General features: G+C 41.3%; 1 protein-coding gene across 3 annotated transcripts; it reads left to right on the top strand.

Moving 5' to 3' along the window:
- The first annotated feature begins 11,915 nt into the window (after window positions 1-11,915).
- Window positions 11,916-24,558, top strand: LOC309573057 (epidermal retinol dehydrogenase 2-like). Of its 3 annotated transcripts, none has more exons than XM_082281716.1 (7): window positions 11,916-11,978; window positions 14,907-15,250; window positions 17,799-17,930; window positions 18,923-19,022; window positions 19,824-19,968; window positions 20,540-20,665; window positions 21,269-24,558. In XM_082281716.1, the coding sequence occupies exons 2-7, from the start codon at window positions 14,930-14,932 to the stop codon at window positions 21,360-21,362; spliced, it is 918 nt and encodes a 305-aa protein (XP_082137842.1). In that variant the 5' UTR covers window positions 11,916-11,978; window positions 14,907-14,929; the 3' UTR covers window positions 21,363-24,558. The 3 variants fall into 3 exon arrangements, with proteins under 3 accessions (XP_082137842.1, XP_082137844.1, XP_082137843.1); XM_082281718.1 differs by lacking the exon at window positions 11,916-11,978 and adding an exon at window positions 12,063-12,165 and having other exon boundaries at window positions 14,911-15,250; XM_082281717.1 differs by lacking the exon at window positions 11,916-11,978 and adding an exon at window positions 12,118-12,165.
- Window positions 24,559-26,249: the final 1,691 nt, after the last annotated feature.

The following is a 26,249-nucleotide window of genomic DNA, read 5'->3' as shown; positions in this document are numbered from 1 at the left end:
AAATTAATCATAAGCCTAATGAGTTTGCATTTTACCTACGCAAACTATTCCGTAGAGCACGAACAATGTATATTTTCTTTTCATAAAAAAATATGATTACGATTATTTATGATTAAAAGAAATATTTGAAACTAACATGGAATACTGGAAAATAACATCCCACAAAGATGGTGTCCATTTTAGTTTTGACCTGCAACTGTGCTTTTAAGTGTTGCAAAATAGACAAAGCAAAACCTGAACAGACATAGACAAAATTGGGAAATTCATGAGGTAAAAAATTCTATATCTACTGATGATACAAAATTATCTTATCTGTATGAGGCAACACACTGACTGTTTAAAATCTAAGGCGGCCTTTTGACTTCTTCCTATAGTGTGCTCCCGTTCATATTCTATTTTTGAGCCTTCCCATCTCTGATGTCTATTCAACTCTAAATCTGACACTCCTTGAGAGATGGTCATCAACAACTGGAACTGTAGTGAGGTTAGGTAAGACTGAACACAGCGGGATGACAATCGTTCCTGCTCCATTTCACATACATGTAATTGCCCAAATATGAAAGCCCAGGACTTCCTTATTATAGTTGTCCTATTTTTCTTGGTAATAAATCAAATTAAGGTGTCACTTTATTATGCATCAAATATCTTGGTGTGTACCTTTTACTGTGGTTGCTACAGGTCCTAAACAAATAAAGGATTGCATCATTACATCTTTGCAGGAGCTGGCAGGACACACAAGAAGAAGTTCAGAGGATACAGTGAGGAAGAAGTTCACAGGAGACACAAAATGAAAGTGGAAATTTTCTTCAAGGAGTTTCTACAAAGGGACACCAGAGAAAGGAAGATTAGAACATACAGAAAAAGAATGGCTCCACTGGAAGGACTGATTAATGTGGGCATTAGATCTGAAAACCAGGCACCACTAGTTTGAAGTCAGCTGTTCAGGACAGTCAACAGTTGGCTCAACTGTACAAGGAGTCACATGCCCTGCACTGCATAGGTTTTTCACTTAAGATTTCATGGTTATAGAGATTCAGCAGTAATATTAAAATTACACACAGAGGAAATTTCTCTACACTAGCATAAATATCTACTCTAAAATGAGACTCTTTCATGAATCATATTAACCTATTAAACCTGAAACCTGCGACGACCTTGGTACATTCAATAGTCCAGTAATTTCCAGAAACATCTAAGGGCCATCACCTCTTCAAACTTCCACTATGTCTGAATTATGACACTCAGGAAGTAATTTTTTTTTTTTAATTATAGGGCCATCAGGAAATAATGTTGAGTATTACAAACTTTTCTATGGAGCATATTCAATAATTCAGAGGAAAAATTAGAAAGGTGATCTAGTTTCAAAGAGGTTACAGTTCAATTTTCCACATGCAAAGCAAGTTTGCCAAACATGAAGGAAGTTTACAGGGAAGTGCATGAAATAAACCCCAGCAGGTTTCATTTTCTATCACACTATAACACAATGATGGCACAATAAATATCTGGCAGACAAAGAAACACAGGTCTCTTTCTGTAAAAGAAACAAAACCAAACAAAACCAGCAAACCACTGAGTGAATTGTTCTTGAGCACTTTGCCTCGTACCCAAATTTCATTCACAATTCATTACAGGCAGAAACAGTTCTATGGTAGTTAGATACAGCAAAAACAGAACTGATAAAGAGATTTTTAAGATTTAAAGAGATGAAATAAAAACAAAACTGAAGAGAATAGTTAAGGGTGGAAAGAATAAAACAGTGGTCAGCTGGCTGAATAAGTACTGTAGAGTTCCAGGAGTGTTGAAATTAGTAATACACAAAAAGGGAGTAGTGAAAAGAGCTGAGAATCTGGCCATAAAAAGGTGTGTGTATGAGATACATCCAAATGTTAAAGGGGTGATACTTGGGAGACTGATAGGATTACACCATGTAGTAGATATGGGCTGGCTAAGGTCTTCCTCAGTGGAACTACATAGGATTCTCCCAAAGGAGGAGAGATTGTGATGTTTCTGATACCAAAAGAGTTTAGAAAAGCACACCACCACCAAAGGAAAGGCTGCGTGGAAGACAAGGCAAGCCAGTAATTGTGGACACTTGAGCTTTTAGCATCATAGACGAGCAAAAAGGAGATTCCAGAGCTGGTGATACGGTGAAGCAGGTGGCTGAAATACGGCCAGTAACACTGAAACCTGGCGCAGCTGAAAACACGAGCACAGGGTGGAAACCCGCTCGCATGCAAGCGTCCAGGTGTGCTTCCCACCCATGGAAACGTGACCACAGGGGCACACCTAAGCTCGAGGCCCAGAGAAGCCATTTCGGGACCCACGTTTTTGTATCAGGTGCCTATTGCTCTATCAGCCCTCGTTGCTCAAGTGCCACCATTGCGGAAACGGGGCCCATCGCCCTGAGGGCCGCGGCAGAGCCGTGCGCAGCGCCCGCCCGGACGATCCGGCAGGTGCCATTTTGTGGCACCGCAGGCCCGAAGCGCTCCCGCAGCCCCCGCGGGGCTCCCCCGGCGCCGCCCCCCGCCCCAGGGGCCTGCGAGCGGCGGCCGGCGGGGACCCGCACTCCGCCCCGGCCCCCACCGCCGCCGGGCCCCGCGGGCCGCCGCCGCCCCCGCCTGCACTACATTTCCCGGCAGCGCGGGGCGGGGACCGGCTGGGCCCGGCCGGGGCTGCTGGGCGGACCGGTGCCTCGCCTCCTGGCTTTCCGGAGCGTCAGGAAGGGAAGGTTTGTTAGGGTTTTTTTATTGTAGGTGCGAGCCGAAAAGGGAAAGCCCCGCAGCCTAAAAAAAGCATCGCCGTTTCCTCCGTTGTCAGTGGGACCGGTAACAGCAGCGCCAGTCAGCGGTGGTGGCGGGGCGTCCAGCCGGTTCCCAGGTGGCTCTGCGGGGGAAGCGGTTCCTTCCTCTGGAGGGCTGTGTCACTTCAGAGGTCGGGTTTAAAAATCTTTTATTTAATTTATGGTTTCATAATCGCTTCGCAGGCATCCTGGAGACTAACAGCCGTTGGAGGATCGTGGTGCCTACGGGCTGGGACTGTTTGTGGGTGTTTGTTCCAAATGCAAAGTCAGGCTGTGTGAGGCTGTGACTGTACACTACTGTACACCTTTCTAGGAAACACCAGGAATGTGACGTTGGCATCTAGGCCGTCTCTTTGGCCATACCTTCCTGACCAATGTTTTGTTTCCCAGTGTTACGCCAGACATAAACAGGCAGTCTATGAAGCTATGTAAACACACAAAACTGTACCCACCAGTATTTGGGAGTGCAAACAAACAAATACAGACAACACGAAAATAAGAACAGAGGCTTCAAAGCTGAGGTTTGCTCTCGGTTGCTTCTAACTGAAAACTGGTGCACGAGCTGGCCTGTGCATTTTCTTTGCTCAGAAAGTTAGTAGATCATTGTTTTTCTTTGAGAACTATGGGTGACCTGTCAATTAAAAAAAAAAAATCTCTGTTAAACATGATGAAAAGCTTTTTCCCACCTTCCTTACTGACCTTCCCTTCCTAATACATTTTTCAATCTCGGTTTTCAGATGTCTAAAAATTTTCCAATGGAACTACATGTCCCCATATGGCAAATTTAAGCCCAGTGAAAAGATGTTTACTTCTTAAGTTACTGTTGTCAGATGTTGGGCGTGATGCACAGATAAAACAATTCATGGATCACAGTTTAACCTGCAACCAATATGCAGATGTACATTTTTTTCCAATTCAGTGATACCTTCAGTAATTAATAGTTCCCCTAATTGCACAGTATAAATACTATGTGCCTATTCTCTAGTGCCTACAAAGGCAGGTGAGATAAAACCCCAGGACTTTAATTATAGGTGTGTGACATACTAACATGGACAAACCAAAAACGTGCACTTTACATACAAAAGGTCTTTTTCCTAAGGGAAAATTCACAGAGATTATCCAGAGATCAAAAGGCAGAAAAGCAACATTTCCATAATTACTCAGAAGCTGCTGTAATACACGAGCACATCAATTATATTTTCTCCATTTATCCATCAGGAACATTGAACACAAAACTGTTTTCTGTGGCTTAGGACATCCCTGACTGAATGTGTCCATATGCACTGGGGAAAAAGCACTTGTTTGCTTTCCCTCTTCTTACAGTGTTTGCCTAAGTACATGCTGCTGGCTACATGAGGAGTAAAATACAAGGTTAAATAGATGTTTTGACTAACACAGTATGGCTGTTTTCTGCAATGAACAATGTCGCTGCCAGTGCTGTATAGGTATCAGTCGTGTCAGATCAGCTGTGTACTTTAGCCTTCTGAAATTAAACATGTCTTTCTTTAAACTGCTGCTCTGAGCAATAAGTCCATTCTCCACAATCACTTTGCAAAGTGTCCAATACTTATTACATACATGCATAAAAGACTGTTGAAATGGGACTTCTAGTGGGCAATCACTTAAAACACTGGGTTTTAATACATTTTTCTTGTGTATGCATTTGTTTTATTAACAACTTGCATAAAATAATTACAATTTTCACCATGAAAATCAGTCTGATTTCCAGGACTAAGGGTGCAGAGGGAAAGAACAATTTCTTTTCTTTCATTTACACCTTGAGAATGACAGTCACTTGTTATCACCTACTTGTTTATTGTGAGAAACTAAATAATCATTCACTTCATCCACAACATTGAAGATGTTACATTCCTCTATCACACCTCTCCCCTCTCAATTCTTCCAAGCTGTTGAAATGCCTCTTAGGCAAAAGCTATTGCACAGTGTGACAGCTTGTCACTCTTCTGCATACCTCCAAGTTGTTCTAGATCTTTTCTGAGATGGGAGTAGAAAGCAGGGAAATTAGTTCTCACTCAGCATGGAAGATGTGAATGCATGATGGATTCATTGTGGTGTGATTATTGCTTTATATTTGCTTATCCTTTCTTCCCTGAAAAACTAATATGTCACTTTGCATGTTACTCTAATATACTTCCCAATGCTTTCCAAACTCTTTCCCTACTTCAAAGACCATTGATTTGGGTTTAAAAAGCAACCAGTTGTCAGCCTGACTGATTTTGAAACAAAATCCATTCTAAAACTAGGTAGTCTTGTGGTCTTGTTTTCTCCAAGTGTAATTTTCAGGGAGCAGGAAGGGGCTGAGGAAGATAAGGTTGGTGGAACTCTCCTTCAACCACAGGAAGTTAAATGGGCAACAGTGAAGCATTTTATAAATGGCTTTCTTTGGCTTTCAGCTATGGAATTAACATGTTATAGATTTCAAGTCTAGTGCAGAAAAATATTTCAAAAATTAGGAGCAATAGTGAGAAATACAGACCTTCCAGAAAATATAAGGGACTTACTTTATATTCAGATAGATGACAAGTAACACAGTGATTACTAAGATAATATCCTGCATTCAAATGGAACAAAAATGGGGAAAAAGTTCTGTCTCTGTAATACTGAGATGATTTCATAGGATTTCTGTGGGTGAGGTTCCACACTTAGCAAGTGATGTCTTTGGGAAAAAAAATCACAAAATCAAAACCTCCAAAATCTATTCAAAGTCAACTGTGGAAAAAAAATTTTAATTTAATTTCTGGGTTTCTAGTATAAAATACAGTGAAAGATAAAGGACTACAAAAGCAGTGATAGATTTTTTCCTTAGGGTTAGCTGAGAGTAAAGATCTCCTGGACAGGTTCCTTTCTTCACAAACTTCCTCAAGACTTTTTCATCATACCACTTTGTGCTGCTGTGGTATCACATGCATCGGCCCTTTGCCACCAACCAACATGATGCTCCGTTTTGTCTATCAATAGCCAGCTAGAGGCATTACAATCAGAGTTGAAATGGGACAACAGTGAATTTTAAAATAAGAACCTTATATATAATACTGAAAGATACAACAGTTTATTGTAGGGAAAATGTATTAACAAATGCATTGGATGCATTTCAAACAAATGTAGGGAAATGGATGTAATAAAATCATCAAAGTGTAAATATAATAATAAATATACAACAAAATGTAGTACAACTTTTCTAAGGGTTGAGAAGTGTGAGTAAAAGAGCTGGACAGGATTTTTGCACCTGCTTTTAGATTTGAAATGTGTTTTTCCTTATACTCTAACTTTCTAACCTACAGAGTACTGCATAGGTCAATAGACTCATTAGTACTCAAGACCTCAAAGTCCTGAACACAAATCATCTCCCTAGTTTAGATCAGAATCTTACATGATGAAAGCAGCAGTTTGCACTGCATATTGTGTCATGTGTACCATGCAGCACAAGCGTGTAGCACTGAGGCACAGCCAGAACCACTGTGTGGAAATCACACCTATACACTCTTAGCTTCTTTTGGGGAGTTGTTCAACTTAAATGTTACGTGGACTATTAAGTGGACCATAGAAATCCAGATTTGCAGATGAGGGAGAGTGATGTTCAAGTTTGTATCAAACCTGGCAAAGCAGAGGTGATTTAATCTCTGGTCCCTCAGAAATCAGCTGGATCACTCAGAAAGTAGGTTTGAGTCTCTTTTGAAGTAACCGGAGGAACACAGCAAAGCCTTGTCCAGGCCAGTACACTCCTGTAAATCCTTCATGCTCAATGCTGATGAATTTTTATGTTCTCTGAGAAAATAGTTTCACCAAAATGTTTATGTGTGAATTTCCTCTGCAGCTGAAGACCCTAATAACTTAGAAATTGTAGAGAAAAAAGCAAGTTAAAATCCAAAAGCAAAACAATGCTGTGATTTTGCATATAGCAGAGACTCAAGGGTTAATTTCATTGCAGCTGGCAGCTGAGTATGATATCATGGACATAAAAGTTTGCATAAAAATACCATCAATTTTTCCCTTCATAGCACTTTTCTCCAATTTGCAGGCCAGCAATGCAGAGGAATGTATCAGCTTTTATTTTCCTCACAGACATTAGCAACATTATCTCAACTTTTGAGAAATACACAGCAAGCCAAAATCAACCATCACAAGAAATGCAAGTATATTCTGGCATTCACAAAGTTTCACTGAGGGACAGAGGGTATTTTCTGTCTTATTGAGAAGCACTTACATGAGAATAGGCAAAAGTCCTGATACTTAATAATCACATCAGCTGATACCCTAGAAAGTATGGCGCAGAGCTGGAAACTCCCATCTCCTTTAGGCCTATAAAAAACAAAGTAACAGACAGAGGAGCAAAGGACGTTTCCTTTTTTTTTTTTTTTTTCCCTAATGGTAGCTCAAGTATGGAATAAAGATGAACACTCAGACAATTAGTGGCCACACATTACAGAGTGCATTAGAATACACTAGAAATTCTGCACTTCACTCTCCTCAGGCTGTTTAACATCTAAAACAAAACAAAAAGCAACAGAATTTGAAAAGAAGGAAAAGCAGAGAAATTACTATTAGGTCTGGCACAGAATCGTTATTGGTTTCCTTCTCCCTCTATCATTTATCTTCACTTGTAGCCCCTACCTGCATGTAATACTTCCCTGGCTTTCCATCAGGGCACAGATCCGCAAGTCCAGATGAGATATTCATGACTGCCACACTTGGGAGTCTTCCCTCCAGCACATGGAGCTTTAAATTAGTTCTTTGGTTATACCCTGCTTTTTCCATTCCATGTTCTCCTTCAATCCCTGCTTACACCTACTAGAACACACTCTCCAACCCACTGCTTTCCTATAAATTCAATTAATTAATTAAAACCTTGCAAACAGCTACATAGCAGCAGTCTCTTTGCAGCTGATTGTAGCAGCCAACTGATTATCTGTTTTCATTGTGCATCGAAGTTACAGCTTATGCATTGGCAAATAAAATCCTAGTGCAGGATCAGAAAACACACACTGCTAAACAAAGCTGATTTATAACAGCTCTTGGACACATACTCAATATTTGAGCATATGCTGTAACATTTCTGCATCACACTAGAATGCACCCTTTTTTTTTCATTCATCTCACTATTCTGAATTAAGTGGGTTAACTCTGGAGGCAGATAGGAGCTCAGCTAACACTGCCTGATTACTGGACTGATATAACAGGCATTCCTGAATGGGTAAGGAACATCATTTCACACACACCCATGTGTATAATACTACCTGTTGCCAAGGTTAGAGGCAAGAGCAGCCAACCACAATTTCTCATCGCATGGGAGCCCCAATTAAGTTAGTCTTGTTTTGTAAGTTTTCACTCCTCTTGCCACACAATCCTCTTCACTGTGTGAATATATGACAAATTTCATCACAGAGCTGGCCCATATCAAAATATTTTCTTGCAGGTCTTTACTTACCCATTCAGATGAGGTCCACTCCACTGCCGAAAAAGCTCGGGGAATGAAAAACAATCTATCAGGTCCTGACATTGTAAACACATCTTAACAGGCAGTGAACTATGGGACCTGAGCATCCAGTGGCTAAGTCATGATGATACTTAGTGCTGGTGTATTCCTCTTCCAATGAGAATTTGTCCCTCTCTTGATTTGGTTTGCAGATGTTAATCAGTGCACCAAGCTGCTGGTTATATTTGCTGTGCAGTTCGTAAATACTTTGAACAGATGTTAATGCAGCACAAAGCACCCCCTCACCCTCACTGAACAGGGCTTGGCACTTTTCCCAGATGAAGTGAATGGGGCACCAGTGGGTAATAGTTTGCCGCTTCTACAATTCCTGTATTTTCAAATCTGCTAATAGAGGGAACTAGAATTCAATAAACCTCTAGATGGCAAATATCACTCAAAGGAAATGCACATAGTAAATGAAAATTCAGAATGTCACTTAGTCTTCTGTGTTCAGGATGATGATCCTTCCTCTTGACTGGAATCTCCTTTGCCCCAGCTGTTTTTCTTCTGCAGGAATAAAAAAGAAGAGTCAATTTTGAAGAACTCTGGCTAAGTGGCGCTTGCCCAGTTTCCTTCAGAGTCAACACAGGATACATCTGAGTTCTATTAACAAGGCACTAGGGTTTCTGTGAAGATCTGCTCCTCTCTTAGCAGTTGCAATGTGTGACTAAGGACAAGTTTGTGTAGGCTGCAATTGCAGTGACATGCCTACAATTGCTAAAGCAGCTGACACTGCCAGTGAAAATTTACCATAGAATTATAGGATAGACTGATTTGGAAGGGACCTATCAGGATCACCAAGTCCTACTCTTGGCCCTGCTCAGGACACATCAAGAGTCACACCATGGGCCTGAGAGCATTGTCCAAACACTTCTTGAACTTTGTCAGGCTTGGGGCTGTGACCACTTCCCTGGGGGGTCTGTTCCAGTGTTCAACCACCCTGTGGGTGAAAACCTTTTCCTGAGATCCAACCTAAAACTCTGACTCAGATTCATGCTGTTTCCTTGAATCCTGATGAGAGCAAAGAGATCAGTACCTGCCCCTCCACTTCCCCTTGTGAGGATGTTGAAGAGCACAGTGAGGTCATTTTAGGATTCTACAGTAAGCATTCAAAGAAAGTAGAAAAGATCAGGCTGTTTACAAGCATATTACACTATTCTTCTTCAACAGCTGGGGTATATGGGGGATAACTGATGCTTTAAATGGTGATGAAATCAGGTGAATGTAATAAAACATCTACCACAGATTCACATGAAGTATAAATAGCACTCTAGTGTGCTACTGGTACACTGTTCCAGAAGAGGCGCCAGTATCTACCCAAGAACAGATGCCAAGTGTTTTCTTGAAGTTAAGGTACACCAAAATACAATATAGCCCTCAGTAAAAAAGGCTACAGACTAGCAGTACACTTACACAGCACATGTACTACAGACAAGCAGAAGTGACAGCACTTACAACATTCTTCAAACATGTTCTTATGACTTGAATGACCTTGGGTTCCTTTGAAGACATCCAGCAGGATGTTACACGAAACAAACAAACAACACCAGTTCCAGTCCTACACTCCTGGAATTCTGACAGCACTCACAAATCAGTCCAAAAGTAATATATGGCAAGAAGGAGGCATCCTCATCTGATACAAATTAGAGTAGTTCCATTTCTAGACTAGAATCAAGAGTAATGATTCCACTTGTGTCTTCTCTGACACAAGACTGTAAAAGATGCTAATCTGACAGTCTTAAAAATGGTTTCCCTACAAACTAATTTTAGTCTTTCATAATGTAGACTAGTAAAGTGAAGTTACGTGGTGAGTTTTGTTTCAACAAGTTTTATTCAGCAAGTTTCTTACATGCAGGTAATCTTCATACAAGGTGGGGAAAGGGGATGTGTCTCCCACCTTCTAGCCTCCAACTCCAATCATAAGGTCATTTTCAATGTTAAATGCTATTAATTTCCAAGTATTAGTGCAAAGCACATATTTAAACCTTTTTAAAATTAAATAAATGGGGTGGGTTTTTTACACTTTCTTGTTTTAAGTGAGCCACTTTAAACAATACAATCCACAAAAAGAAAGCATCAGCCAGTGTCACTGTTTGGCTATCATTAGCCTCCTGAATGTACTGCTTTAATACAATAATACTGGAAAGCTAGCATATTAACAATCATGATAATGATTTGCAAAGCAAATGCCTTCAGTCATACTTTTTCTGGTGGTACTAAGCATTCTCTCCTCATACAAACTGTCCAAAGTTGTGAATATTCAGCACCTTACAGTTTCAGAGTTCTGCTGCCTAAGGATGAGCATATGGTTAAAAAAACCTCTAAAACAATGCTGCCCTAAGGGATTTATGTATATATAGCAGTGAATGCAGAGCATTTCACTGAATTAGCAAACCCAAGACTCTAGTCTGACTACAGCCAGAACACATTTTTTAGGCTGAAGTGTCATTCATTCCCTCAAAAGGATGCCACCCTGAAAGGGTCATGCTCACCCCAGTGAAACCCCTTCCATGCAGCATTGCTTCACACAGGCCAGATTGATGCCTGAAGTGGCCACCTAAAAACCAGAGACTAGACAAGAATACGGGAATAAAAGTAGGTATTTATTTGAAGTGCCTTCAAAGGTACACCCTGGGGAGTCCAGAGGCTACTTCCCAAGATGGACCCCAAGATGGATGGCAGGTCACGAGTTCTTCACGCTTTTATAAGTTTGGTTCATTTGCATATCAGGGTTAATTCTCCAATTAAAGTGTCAGTTAATTATGTGATTTCCCAAAGCTTGTCCCCCTTTAGAGGCTTTTGGTTTATACTTTTTGGGCCTAGGATGGTCTGAGTGTCCTTGAAGAGTAGGCCTGGAGAGGCTTTGTTATGTCTACCTAGCACGAGAGCAGAAATTAACAGGCTACCAGAAACTTCAGAGTTACACACTAAGCAGTACAGGATTCGAAAAAATATAAAAGTTAAAACCCAAGGCATCAATGTGACGTCTTTACATCAACCACGCCTTTAGGTACAGGTCTCAGCATGGAGTGATTACTACGCCATGCGTATAAATACTTTAAAACAAAAAAAAAACAAAACAAAACAAAACAAAGAAAAGCCCAAACCAAAACAAACACCAAACAGGAAAAATGCGGGAGAGTTGTCCCGAGGGCCTCCGCCCAACAAACTGCTCCGTCCTTTGAGCTTTTTACCCTACTCCGGCCTCAGCAAAGAGCCGCGGAGGCTAAGCGTCCTCACCGCCGCTCGGGGCCGCATCTCTCCTTCCCGGGGGCGGCCCCGCAGCTCCGTGCTGGCAGCTCTGTGCCGGGCCCGCTCTCCCCGCCCGGCTGAACCCCATCCCGGCGGCCGGCAGCCCCGGGCGGAGCGCGGACAGCGCCGCAGCAGCCGCAGCCCCGAGCCTGGCGTTCTGGCCCCGCGGAGCCCGTGCCGTGCCGTGCCGAGCCGAGCCGAGCCGTGCCGTGCCGAGCCGAGCCGAGCCGAGCCGAGCCGAGCCGAGCCGAGCCGAGCCGTGCCGAGCCGAGCCGAGCCGAGCCGCCCCTGGGCATCCGGTCAGCCCCGCGCGGGGGCGGGTTGACCGATAAAAGCAGGGCTGTTCCGCTCCGCCCTGCTGTGCTTCTTGTTTTCTTCGCACCGCTCTCGCCTGCTTGTCCCAGAGCTGCTACGCCGCGCCGGGAGGCGGAGGTAGCCCCGGTACTGGGGCGCTGTGGGACGGGACAGGGTGTGCGGGCGCTCGGCGGGTGGATCGAGGGCCGTGGGCAGCCGGGCGCTGCGGCGCGGGTCGGGGAGGCGGCCTGAGGCGAGTGGTGAGGCGGTCACTGCAGCGGAACGCTGCTCGTGGGGGTTCTGATGCTGCTGGCTGGATTGGTAGGTGCGCTGTGCCAAGTGAGAATAAGGTTATCCAGCATCCTCCGGGGACTGAGGAAAATAGTGCTACGCCTCAGCCCTTGAACAGCCTTGGCTACAGGACTGCTGTGTTTTTGTGGGATCACAACTCTCCCGATATAGTGAGAAAAAGTAATCCTTGCCACACCCTGCTCGGGTGATTGCATGATCAGCCTTTAGTTCTTCGACGAGCAGAGGTGGTGTGCCGCTCAGCTGCCAGCCTCCGTCCTGCCCTTGTGATTCGTGAGCAGTGATATTCTTTAGGAGCCTGTCAGGCCTGCAAGAGCCTGTCGGCAGTGAGTGTTGGCACCGGTACCAACAAGCCTTTGCTGGCAAAGTTATCTGCACTTGAAATCTGTCTCATAAGAGAATGTAGAACGTGTATACTTCTCTTCTGCATGAAAGCCCTCCACACTTATGTCTGTGTGGATGTAGGCATACTAAAAAACAATACAAGGCATCAGAAGTGATCTGAGATCTTAGACGTACCAAAGATCCCCTCGGTTAATTCACTTGTAAATACATCCCTGCTCACTTTAGTTGAGAAGCCAAAATCAGCCAAGTGAGTGGCAAATTTGATTGTATAGATATGCTTGACTACAGTAGCTGGTGTAATTAGCAATGCTAATGCATTGGGTGAGAACGGAGGCCCGGTCAGATTTGGGTTAGGGGGGAGATGTGTCCGTGGAAATTAAGCATCTTATTGAAGGATGCAGAGTTGGTCTTAAAACAGGAAGTCTCCTGTGGTCTGTATGCGTAAACAACTCTACTTCATGAAGTGAAAGTCCTACTTTTCTGCAAGATCTAATGTGCCTGTGACCTATACAAACCTAATATATGAATGTTTTACTTAAAGAATTACTGGCACAAACTTTTAACTGGGTTTAGGTCAAGTTGTGTGTTGCCTCTGAAGGCAATTGCCTCACTTGGTTTTCCATAGGGATTAACTTTAACATCCTTATCTATGCCAGAGATACCAGTCCTCTTTCATGCAAATGGAGGATTTTATGTTAAGTGCGTTAAATTAGTGCAATCAAGTTAAATTCAGTAACTGCATTTATTTTAAAGACTTTTTCCTTCTGTTTTAGACTCAACAAAGAATGTACATGAAATTTAATAACATTTTTCCTTTATAACTCTATTTTTGCTTAAAACTGTAATAGCTCTATAGATATGAGAGCCTATTGCAGGAAATGCCAATATTGACTCTGGAAAAATGTTCCAATGCTATTTTGATATTTCTTTCATTACTTATTGATGTTACTGCCTCTGTGCACTTTTTGTCACATTTTAATGAGAACGAAGAATAGAAAGTACTCAATAGAAAGCATTCACCCCATGACTTTGCCAGAAGGAATTTGTTTTCCTACCCACTATGTCTTTGACAAATGTTTTTCTGTTATCAGAACAGTTTTAAGATGTCCCAATGTTTCTGCCAGAAAACTTTCTGAAATAACTAGCTCTGCTCTAGCAGGGGCCTATTTCATTTCAAGACCGGCCTAGTTTCCCATGTAGAAAACCTGAGACTCATGGTAACACATGTATGTTCACATGCTAAATTTCATGAACTTTGCTCAGAGTAGCAGAGACCTAAGTGACTTATCTCCTGGCACTTGTCAAACATGATTACCTATACACATAGATAGCAAAATTAGCTAAGAGATGTAATCAGACTGGGCATGTAGTGCTAAAGGTTGAAGTGTAAATGCCAAAGTGCTCTACCTTTACCTGACAAAGAAGACATTATTGCTTCATAATATTGTTAGTCAAAGATTAAAACCTGTTTTGACCAAGGATTAATTTCTCGCACAACTTTTTGTAATGGAAAATAAAATAACGTTCCTCCAAGGACTTCAAGGCTTGCTTGGTGTCAGCATTACTGGGATGTGTACAGACTGTGAGGTTAAACACATACCTGAGATGGTATGATTCAAGCCTATGACATTTGCTTAATGCAGGGAGGTGAAGAGAAGAAACTCAACAGCTTTGCAGTGCGTTCTTAAAGTGTGTTCAGCTGCAAAAGCAGGCTCTCCTCAATAAAATGGTAGGACAGGTAGCTGAAAAGTCAGTAGTGACAGTTATTTACCTAGTGTGCTTTGGAGATTTTTAAGCATATTGTCTTCTGAAGCTCCTTATGCTAATGTTTTCTCAGCACAATTGGGACTGTGACTTGTTCTGCATATGATTTAACGGTGACAAGGAGTGCCTACAAAGCAAAAAAAAATTGTAGTCCTAAAAGCAGAATTTTTCCTGACATATAGTACTAGTTTGTGAGCACTAAAGTTCTTTGATCAAACCATAAGTTTTGATTTGTAGTTGTCACGCATTTCTGTTTAAGATGCTCAATGGGCACATTTTTAGTATGAGTATGTATTTATTTATTTTAGATTTGTGTCCACATTCTGTCAGAGCAGAGAATGAAACTCATGACATGAGGGATGGGGAATTTCTAAAGCAGGTGAGGGCAGGCGTTTCCTACTGCTGCTGAATGGTAAATGAATTGTGTACTGCATCCTGGAGGAAAGTAGAAGCAACCTGAAGATGAGACAGAAACAGGACAAATCTATTAGATATGCAGGTGTAAGCCTATTTTTTTTTTTTAAACAACACTCAAAAGCAAGGTAGAGAAAATAATTAGAATGAATCTGAAAATGTTTTTGCAATGTTGATGTTTGCATTTTCTCGATGGTTTACCCTATCCGGCAAATGTTTTGGGTTTTTTATCAGGTAGCTGAAGAAATAGCCTGAAGATGAACTTCTTCCTGGAAACATTAAAAGTCATTGTACTTCTTGTTTATTACTTACTGGAGTCACTGGTGTTCTTGGTTGTGCCTAAACGGAAGAAGAATGTTAGTGGTGAAATAGTATTAATAACAGGAGCGGGAAGTGGCATTGGAAGACTCTTAGCAGTAAAGTTTGCCAGCCTTGGAGCCACGCTGGTCCTCTGGGATATTAATCAAGAGGGGCTCAACTACACAGTTAGACTGGCCAAAGAAAATGGAGCAGGAAGAGTACACTCTTACGTCTGTGATTGTGGCAAAAGACAGGATGTCTACAGAGTAGCTGACCAGGTAAAGTATCTTATTTGTGGCTTTCACACTATTCTAAGACGAGTGCATGTGTGGGTGTAAGATGCATGATTAAGTTTTCTAGTGGATTCAAAGCAAGAGATTAAAGTTAATTCATTCTGAATGTATTGTGCTTCCTATCTATTTCAAGAATTCTGATTTTTAGAGTTGACTTGTGTATCTCTATTCCTTAAAAAGAGCTGGCTTTCTTTTCCAGTAGCTCATTTTAACTGGTTAGCTTCTCATTCATTTATTCAATTAAGCAGGCACTTAATCGTGAAGTGCGGAAAATCAATTCATTGAAGCTAAAGCAGTATTTCAAGTTCTGGCAGCCTTGTACCAAAAGTAAGCCCTAAAGACCATACATTGTAAAAAGGATTATCTGCTTAGGCAATTTTCAAATAATTCCATTACTGTGAAGAGATTTTTGCAGACTTACTTTATCTGAACTAATAAATGTATCTTGAGGTCTTAAATATTTCTTTCTTTCATTTCTGAAGAGCTTTGTAAACATAGCATGTGGTTAGATAATTTGGGCAGACTAGCAGCATTGCCGAAAGCTGAAATCATTAAAGAGTTTCCAGTGTAACAACCTGTTATCATTCACTTAAAATTTGCTATACTTAACTGTTGAACTAAAGGGTTTCCACAGTGAGTGTTAGCCTGGGCATGATTTTTTCTTTTTAAGTTCAGCTGTCTTCAGGAACATCTGCTGGCTGAAATAATGTTTTGGTGCTCTTTAAGAAGCCTTCTGCCTTTTTCTACCTGTGCAAAAATGACTATCACAAGCTTTCTGATATGTGAAGCTTGTGCATGAATTGCAGCTTGTTAGAGGCTATTGGTTTTGTATTCCAGTATGCTGATCAGCCTTGGCCCCCCTTGCAGCTCTGTTACACCAGCTGAACTGGGCATCTGCTGTCCTTGCAGAGAAGTTTCACTTCTCTCCACAGGCTTGTAGCTGTGCTTCCTGCTGAACTGGGGAGGAGTATTGTAGTGTGAAGGACACTGGAATGAAGAAGATGAAAATTAACCTTTAGTTTTGAGGGCTAGCACTCTGGGCCCATGGAGAAAAGCAGTGGCTGAGCCATCTGGCCAAATTCGAAAAAGAGAACAGGGCATAGATCTGTGTGACATGGATTCAGGATGATGCAAGCAGAAATAGGCAGGAACAAAGAAGTTGTAGTAGGGTCCAGTGCATGGTTTCTCACTTACAACCTTCTGTCAGCAGTACAGCAACTGTCAGATTCACTAAAAATCCTCATGCTGACATATAGAAGAAAATACCCTACTACCATTACTTCAGAAATGTCATGTCCTGCTGATGATGTAGAATCATCCAATCTTATCAGTTACAAAAAGACTTTAATATTAGTATGAGTGCTTGGTGCCACTGTTTACTTAGTGCATCGTAGCAGACTTTGGTTCCTAGTGTTCAGCATCAGCCTTTGCAAGATAAGACAGCATGGCTCCAGGTCCTGTTTTTTCCCCTTCCGGTGATTCACCTTTATGCAGACTTGGAGTTTTGCAAGACTATGGTGAACTAAATTCATGCTGGCAGGGCAGAATGTGTTTGAAAACTTTGCTCCCTGTAAAACAGCCTTAAAGCCAAAATGAAATGTATGTGAATCTTTAATATCTGCTTCGTCAGCCACAGAGAGGCGCCATGAAGAAGTCACTTTGGTAGGAGGAAAACCCAAAGGCTCTGCATTATTAGATTCTTTTTTCTTTCTGTACCAACAGAATGAAGGACAACCTTTTGGCTATCAAGAGCTATAGCTTAAAATGTATTTCTAATGTCCCTGTTCCAAAAGTACCCAACTCCTAAAGCTTAGTTAACAAAAACGGACATGAAAAATGAAGTTTAAGGAAGATGAGGAAGTTAAGCTAGAATAAAGTACAGGTGATAAATTACCCTTTAATTCTTTACTGTTATACCCACTTCATTTTTCCCAGACAGCTCAGATCAGTGAACTGTACTTCAAATTCTATATTAGATATTTTCATTCTCCTTTGGAGAGCTGTCACAATATCTTGCTATCAGCTGGTCCATAGTCATTCTCTCAAATGAGTTTGTTCATGAATGTTCTCAGTCTGGAGCTAAAAGGAGAACTATACTTCCTCTTACTGAATTAAGTATATAGGCATTATTTTTTAGCCAACTTAATTTCTGGGGTAGAGTGTACCAGATTCTAGTCCAGAATTGCTCTTTAGTTTTAAGATGGGTTTACTGTAGCAGAATACTTGTTGCATTAGTTAATCTTTCTGCATTAGAGACTTATCTGGAACAGTTGTCCCCAGAAACAGAGGTGCTGACAGCAAAAGCTTGTGTGGAGCTGTTGGGCTCCACATATCTGAAGAAAATCCATTTGAGAGCTCACCTTTAAAAAGGCTTCAGGTGAGACTGCAAGAACCTGAGGTGTTTGGATCCATAAAAAGCACAAGTTCAACTTACTTAAATGTGTAATATTTGTGTTTGCTAAGTTTTCATATATAATACTTGGAAAGAATATTTTGTATTTATTGCACACTATCTTGATATTGTTTGGTTTAGGTTAAAAAAGAAGTTGGAGATGTTAGCATCCTGATCAACAATGCTGGTATTGTAATTGGGAAGAGATTTCTTGATTCTCCAGATTCACTTGTAGAAAAAACCATGGAAGTGAACACAATGGCACACTTCTGGGTAATACCTGTATTTTGCATATACATACTAAGACATCCTTTTAACATGTTTTCAGTGTTAATTTTGCCTTTTGGAGTTCAGGAAAGCATGCAAGGATATAGAGCTCTTTGGAGGTTCAGTCAAAAATGATACAAGAAATTACTTACTTTGCTCTGGAGTCTGTAAAATTTTTTAAAAAGTGTGGTAGAATGGATCCTTTGGGAAGCTCTAGTGTAGGCAGGTGGATGCACTTCACATTTAGAAATGCTCTTAAGGACTGAAGTCTACCATCTGCTAAATTCTGAGGCTAGTCATTTGTTATAATCTCATTATTAATTGACATGAAGCAGGCCCACCCTAGTAATTGCTGCCCCTAGTTACAGAGAAGTGTTCAATTCTACTTCAGTTCTTCTGTTCTGTTAGTGTTCTAGTTGTTCTGTGGTTGTGATAATTTCAGTAAAAATACCACATGTTCTGATAATGCTCGTAATAATAAGTGGAGCTTTTGTCCAGAGTGAGTAACCTGGTGTGCTTTTTCTTCCTTCCAGCAAAGGCAGGTCACCTATATGGTGTTTCTGTCATAAAGAATTGTAAAGAAAATATTCAATCATGTTTCAGTTTATTTAGAAATAAATTTAATCACAAAGATTTAATGAATTTAATAGAAGGAAAATGTGAAATTAAAATCTTTGCCGTTTTACAAAATTTGCAGTGAACACTTAATTCTCATTTGAAAGAAACTTCATGACTAGCTGCAGTTCTGTATTTAGCTCTCATCAGGTTATCCTCTGTGTTTGGTAATACTGCTGGGGTTGGGAAATTTAAATACTTGAAGGTTAGAATTCAAACAAGCTCCACATACACACACACACATCCTTTCCATAATGGAAGGGGGAAAGCTTATTTAAACTGTTCTCTAAAAATTTCTCTAAAACCAACAAACACCTTCAAAATATTATGGCATGTATCTTACTTGGTAAAATTTTACATTGCAACACTGATTTACTTTGCAGACTTACAAAGCCTTCCTCCCAGCAATGATTGCTGCTAACCATGGACACTTGGTTAGCATAGCAAGCTCTGCAGGACTGTGTGGAGTCAGTCAGCTTTCAGGTAGTGTATTAAAGTTAATATTAATTAAGATAATTAGTTTGATTGTAAATTCTGCAATCAATATCCATGGGGGGAAAAAAAACCAAACTGATTTTGAGTTTCTGGATCTTTCCATATAGGTAAAGCAAATAGCCAGACTTTCAAAACAGCTGACCTTAAATAGACCATTTCTTTACAAAGAGTTTTCCAGAAGCTCAGCAGTGCTGTGAAACAGGTTTTTCTGCCAAGGCAGTTAGAGGATCTAGAAGCCATATGGAACTTTGGAAGCTGAGAACCTCAATGTTGTTAAAGTTTACTTGCAGGTTTCTGATAGGGAAGAGGCCACTTTAGATTTAGAGGAAGCTCAGAAGGCATTGCTGGAATATGTATACAAAGGGGGAGGAATATGAAATAAGGTGACATAGCAGTAACAGAAATCTAGCTCCAAGGGAGCGATAATAACGACAAACTGAGTTTCAAGTTGAAACCACGCTAGAGAGTCTTTAAAATGTGAGTTTGATGCATAAGAAGTGAGTGCATGGATTTAAAGATAAGGTCTGGTATGAAAAAATAATTTCATTTATGTTGTTCTGTAGAGAGTGGAAAAGTGTTAGCAGGGATGTCGTGAGAAACCCTCTGTCTGCCAGTCTAGAAAATTGGTGATTTAGGAGAGGAAAGAAAAGGAATGAATCACATCAAAAGCAAAGTTTAACCTAATCCTGAAAACCATTCCTATTCTGATGTGAAGTGGTTTAGTATTGGACAGTAAAGTTTAATTTTTAAATTTAAATATTTAACTGCAATTAATGTTCTGTTTTACAGATTACTGTGCAAGTAAATTTGCAGCAGCTGGTTTTGCAGAGTCAATTGATATGGAGATGAGAACTCTGAGAAAGACTGGTGTTAAAACCACAATTGTGTGTCCTTACGTCATAAACACAGGAATGTTTGATGGTGTTAAAGCCAAGTGAGTAAATTCTTGTGAGGCTTTTATGAAAGTTGCATTTTTAGCATGTTATAAACCCCTATTTCCTTAATGAAAATCATGAGCCAGGCTTTTTTCTGCCTGTACTACTTTTAGGGCTGCAGATGGGTGTTAACATTGCTATCCAGTGACTGGGCAACTCAAAAGGCCTAGGTACTTTACTATTCATTTAAGCTGAAATGTGAAAGTAATTGGTGTCCTTTCCTCTGGAGAAGCCAAATGCTCCATTTGTCCTCTCTGGTTTCTAAACCTCCATTCACCTCCTGAAACTGGTGGCATAGCTTTGCTCAGTATGCATGTATAATGACAAAGTTTAGGAGTCAAATAAAAGCCTGGTGTGTCTTAAGATGAGCACTCTGGTTTTGTCTTATGAGAGGTCATACAGGGAGAAAATAACAATGTCCACTCACTCTAACATAATGAAGATTCTGTTGTTCATAGGACTTGTATTTTTTTGTTGTTATTGTTGAATAACTATAAAATTGAGACTTTCTTGAATGAAATACGAATCCAAAGCAATTTGTATTATAGCAATAAATATTTTCTTTTTCAGGTGGCCACGTGTACTTCCCCTTCTGGATGCAGACTATGTGGCTGAGAAGATAATCACTGCTGTTCGGCAGAACCAAGAAATGTTGGTGATCCCACGCATCCTTTATGTTTTATGCTTTTTGAAAAGGTAAGTTATGCTTCTATTCTTCTTTTCCCCTCTCTCTTTGCTGTCCAGGGATGCTTCAGCTATGTGTTTGACTAAAAGTACAAACAAGGCTTCTACTTACTGGTGTGAATTTTCATTAAGTTCTGTACATTTTTTGATGGGTTTTTTAAATTTTTTTGTTTCTGTGGGTTCAGTCTACCCTTGAGCAACAGAACAATGACAGAAAAGTCCAACTGTGCCTTGCTGACTCCACTGGGGTGCAGTTGTACTGTGGGCTGTAGAGACTGGGCCTGCTTCTCCATAACTGCATATCAGAGAATTACTGGTTGGAAAAGACCTCTATGATCACCGAGTCCAACTGTAAACCCATCTGGTGTCTTGCTCCAGCATTAGGGCATTTTGACTCTGTTGCAAGCCAGGTTGGAATACTGATCTAGCTAATAATTCAGGCTGCCAAATGAGTGTAAAGGATATTTTGAGAGGACCAGTGGGTCTATATTCTAATGAGTATACTGCCTTTGCCAGTTTTAGCCAGGTAAAACTAATTCTGTGATAAAACTGCACAACTCTTCTGATGTCTGTTTGTTCCTTTTTATCTTCTTCCTCAATGTCCCTACCTTACAGTTTCTTACCAGTGAAAGCAACTGTTCTCCTTCTGGACTACTTTGGAAGCCTTGAAATCATGAATCCCTTCAAAGGTCGACCAAAGAAGGAGTGAAAAAGCATGGAATTCAGACACCAGCAGCTCTAAAGTGAATGTTAAAGGTGGTGGTGGGAAAAGTTTGTTTCCCTAGCAGCTGTGAACTTTGGGTGTCTCTCAATAGTAACAAGATTTTTAAAATTTGCTTTTCAACTGGCTCTTAATCAACAGCTTTCATCTGAACTATTTTTTTTAATCCAGTGACTTGTTTTCTTTTCACTTCATTATGAAAATACATTAATTGAATTTAGTTGCTTTGCTTATGACTGTTTATAATGCCTTGAATGTGATCCTGCATCACAAACTAGTAATTGGCAACTTTGGGGGGAAGAAAGGACCAAGAAACCACATGTATTTAGCAGGTAGCCAGAAAAGCCTCTAGTCGACCTGACTTCTTGCTGCCATTCAGTGAACCATGAGGATGGACTGTACTGCTGGTGCCATTACCATTCCCTGGTAAGCTGAGGAATTAAAGAATTTCCTCAAACGACAGATTCTAACTCTTACAAATGAAAGTTTTGTGAGATAAAAATATGTGCTGTGTTGGTGAAAAAAAAGTTACATTTTCTAATTTTTGGAGGTGTGATTTCTCAACTCACAGATGACAATGGATATTGGGGCAAGAACAGGGAAGGATGTGTGAATTATGCATTTGCTGCTAATCTACTTTGTGCCTAATTTATTTTAAAAGCTAATGCCACCACTGCAACTTTGTAACAGAAGTCTCTGTATCTTTTAACTACAGTATTTTAAGAATTATTTTAAATTGTCATCCCCTAAGAAGAGTAAACTTGTATTTATAAAGCATGAAACTGCCAGACCAGGTGGGCTACTGAATGTCAACTGAGACAACAAACTACTAAAAGCAAAGGTGTTCTGTTGTATAATAGGGGTTTCTCTTGGGATTATTTCAGAAAGGAATGATGCTGGTAGAACTGGAGTGAATGCTATCATTACAGCCATTGTTTGAGTAACAGCATAATGTTTTGCTTCTCTGAGTTGGGTGACAGGTTGCCTTGTGTCTACAGAGACTTGTTTTACTTTCCCTTTACTCTTAGGACTGTCCATTTCTTTTGAGCATATGCTGAGGAGGCATTGCCCTTATTGATAATGGATGCTTGGAAAGCTACCTTGACATTTTGTAATCCAAAACAAGAAAAAGGAAGCTTCATGTGTATGTCACTTCTGTATATGCTAAGTCCACTTCATATCACAGTACTCTGTTAGCAATTGGTACAGCAATTGAAACAGTATGGAGAAAAGGGGGACTTTTTTAATGGGGAGTCTTTTTTTCATCAAATAATGGCCTAGAAGCTACCATCATTTCTCTTGTCCATTCAAATAGTGAGGTTTATTAGCAGAGAAAGATTCATATAGAACTACTTTACTACTGGTGAGCAAGAAACACTGAGTAAAATAAGTGTGTTAAAAATCACCGTACCTTTTGTGATGGGTTGATGAGAGCTAGAATTCAGACTGATGAAGAAGAGACTTGTTTCACTCTCAGATCTGCAGCTTTTCTTCCTCAAAATTTGTACTCATTTTACAGTACACCTCAGGAAACAGAAGTTAACCAGTCAAAAAAAGAGACTGTCTCAATGTGCAGTCCATACATACATTGCACTGTTCACAAATTCTACCACTAATCACTATGTGGTGTATCTGTGTCTTCAGACTCCTCACCTCTTTATACTAACAGAATATACTTTTCCCTCCTGGCTGTGTGTTGGGGTTTTAGGAGTTCTCCATTTTTTTTTTTTCCTCTTCAAAGAATTTTCCCTATATATGTTGCCAGGGGGACAAATTACTGGATGCTTAAGAAAAACAAAAGACCTGGCCACAGTGGCAGGGGTCCATCTGGCTACTCTCTTTCACCTGGGGTTTTCTCAAGTAGGGTGGGGGATGCCACGAGATTTGAACTGTGAAAAAGGGGTTGGGTCCAGTCTGTGGGTGGCTGGTGGTGTTCTTGGCATTCGGAGGGAGAGGAGCTGCCACTGTTGTGGAGGGAGTTCGTCGCTGCTGCAGGCTTCTGCTTTTGGCTGCCTTCCCTCTACCGTGAGTGGAGCTTGCTTGCTGGAGCAGCCGTTGCAGCGGGACCCTAACACCCCACCTTACTAGAAGAAGGACTTGTTCACCATCTGCTGGGGTGCCTCAGGGCAAACCCTGGGATCCCAAGCCTGCCTTCCCTGCCCTGCTGGGAGCCGGGCTGTGGCCGCCCTGCCCCCGCCGGTGCTTCGAGCCTTTGCCACTCTGTAGCCCTGCACACCCTGCCTGCTGAGACGTCCGGGGGTTCTGCTGCAGCTCCAGAGTTCGATACATCTCGTCTGCCACCCGGGATTTGTGCTCCTCCCTGCTGTTTCAGCCTGCTGTTCCTGACGGTCCGGCCAGGCACCGGGATCGGCTGCCCAGGGGTTTGTGAAGCCTTCGTCCCATCCCTTCCCGGGATCCCAGGGCACGGGTGCCGCGTGCTCCCCGAGCTCGCTCCGGAGCGCCCCCTGCAGCCGCGGGGGAACCATCGCACCTGCCCTGCTCACCGGGAGCCGCCAGCGCCCCTGCCGGCTGCGAGCGGAACTGCACCCGAGGGGAAAGGGCCCGACAGCCGAGAGGGCTGGCACTGGGTTTGTGATTGTTTGCTGTTACTGCCATGGTTATTGCTGTTTGTTTGACTGGTTATACACACAAATATATATATAATAATATAGAACTGTTATTCCTGTTCCTCAGATCTTTGCCTGAAAGCCCCTTAATTTCAAAATTATAATAATTTGGAGGGAAGGGGGTTCCATTTTCCATTTCAAGGGAGGTTCCCGCCTTCCTTGGCAGACACCTGTCTTTCAAACCAAGACACTATGAAATACTAGACATGCAGAGTTCTGGAAAAAGGAGGAAAGTGAGCTATGAATATGAACAGTATGAGTATCAAACTCCAGCTCTAGTGAGAGCAAGTAGCTTTTCATTTTTGGTGTCCTTGTGAACACATTCTGCTGAGGAAAATTAGAAACAGTGAGTCTGGCAGTGGGATTTGGGGATTCTCAGCAGGTTCATGTTTGTGACATGGGAGGATTTTACCTGATAATCTGTACCACAGCAATACACCGCCAAGGGATTTTACTATGTCACAGAATCATTGGAAAGGAGAAAATTGTGTTCAGTTAAGTTTATGTATCTAAGGTTGGAAACATTACAACCTCTCTGGGTAACCTGTTCTAGTGTTGGTTCACACTCTGTTTAAAAACAAATAAACGAAAACTGTGTTTAAATTGAATGTACTTTTTTTCATGTCCTTTCAGAGGATACCACTAAGAGTCTGGGTTTATGTTTTACATCTTCCTTTTAGGTACTTATACACATTGAGCCTGAGCCTTTTCTCTAGACTAAGCAGTCCCAGCTATCTTGATCTCTCTTTGTATGCCAGGTGCTCCAGTATCTTAATTATCTTTGCAGCCCTTCGCTGAACTCACTCCAGTATATTCATATCTCTTAGAGACCAAGTTCTGTACTAGATTGAGCATGCATAATATGTCATACAGAGCTTCACTAGATAATCTCTGCTGCTAGCTGTCCTAGTAGGACAGTAGTAAAACAAATACTGTTTTTATGTAAGTGTGCTGCTGCCACTTTGAATATTGTGGTCACTATTAAATTACATCATGTGCCTGGAGGATAACAGCCTATCCTGTGGTGGTTTTTATCTCCCCCATCTCCTATGATGGCGTGACAGATATGTGGAGTTGTATCCTGGAGGTCAAACAGCACACATCCTTCCCCTGTGTTCAGGAGGCTGCACAGAACGAGTGTTTGGATCTTCAACTGACATAGAAATGTCTTGAGATAAAAGGTGGCTTACTTCCAGCATAACAGTGATCTTGACTGATTGCTTTCCTGATACCACAAGAGTCTTTCCTTCTGCTCTCGGCAAGAAAACTCATGGAAGGATCACTGTGACATCCAAAGAAGATAGAACATTAAAAGGAAAAGCATCTCAGTTGTGACTGACAACAGCCCAGGACTTCTGGACGATATATCAGGCAGCTCCCACAAAAGAATTGTTGGTTTCATGGCCATTACTTGAAATTTTAAATGGTCTCTTCACAAAAATGACTGTCCCAGATTTGACTGGAATGGCTGCATTGGCCTAATAACCACAGTTATGGTGATTCGAAGGCAATCTGTGTTATTTTATTGCCGATTGTGTTTCTTTTCCATGTGAGTTCATATTCCTGTGCTAGCAGAAATCTTGCTGTCCCTTAATGCTTCGAAACATGGAGAACATAGTGCCAAGAAAAATTAACTTGATCCTCTGAACAAGACTGAGGAGGAAAACAAACAAAAAATCAGCAGCTAAGATACAGACTCCAATATTACTTAATTTAAGAATTTGGAAATCATACCCAGGAGCTATATGCCCCTGCTTGGAAGCTGGTGTTCATGGTAGTCTGGTTTCATTTTAGGAAGGAGACAAGCAGGTACCTCTTCTCTGGTAACTTTCCTAGGGGCAGTTGATCTTCTAAAGACACTGGTGTGGACTGCATGCTTTGCTAAGCAGCTGTTCAAAGCCATAGGCTTTGTAAAATAAGCTTTTTAACAAAATAGCTTCTCTCACTGACTTCTTCTTTCTGTGACAATCAGGAGAAATGGGTGTGGATCCACAGTTATCAGATATTCTAGGAAAATGCAGGATTACTGTCTTTCAGGTGACACTTAAAAATGTATTATTAATGCTTCAGTAGGTGGGGGAGCACTACAAGCAGGGACTTTGGTCCACTCACTGTATGACACACTTTCTCTGTAGTCCTAGGTGTCTCCAGCTTGACAGATGTTTTCGCTGCCTGTCAAAGCCACCAAGCTCACAGCCTGAAGTTCTGCAGATAGCCTATGGCTGAGGAAAACATACCTCTGTCTAGG

Source organism: Coloeus monedula (assembly GCF_965178545.1).
Source record: "Coloeus monedula genome assembly, chromosome: 1".
Classification (NCBI taxonomy): domain Eukaryota; kingdom Metazoa; phylum Chordata; class Aves; order Passeriformes; family Corvidae; genus Coloeus; species Coloeus monedula.
This window is presented reverse-complemented; position numbering and strand designations above follow the sequence as displayed.

Excerpts from the sequence above, each read along its gene's own strand:
- LOC309573057 (XM_082281716.1), top strand. The coding sequence starts at position 14,930 with ATGAACTTCTTCCTGGAAACATTAAAAGTCATTGTACTTCTTGTTTAT. Across the intron at positions 15,251-17,798 it reads TCTACAGAGTAGCTGACCAG|GTTAAAAAAGAAGTTGGAGA; the intron begins GTAAAGTATCTT and ends TGTTTGGTTTAG. Across the intron at positions 19,023-19,823 it reads TGGAGTCAGTCAGCTTTCAG|ATTACTGTGCAAGTAAATTT; the intron begins GTAGTGTATTAA and ends TCTGTTTTACAG.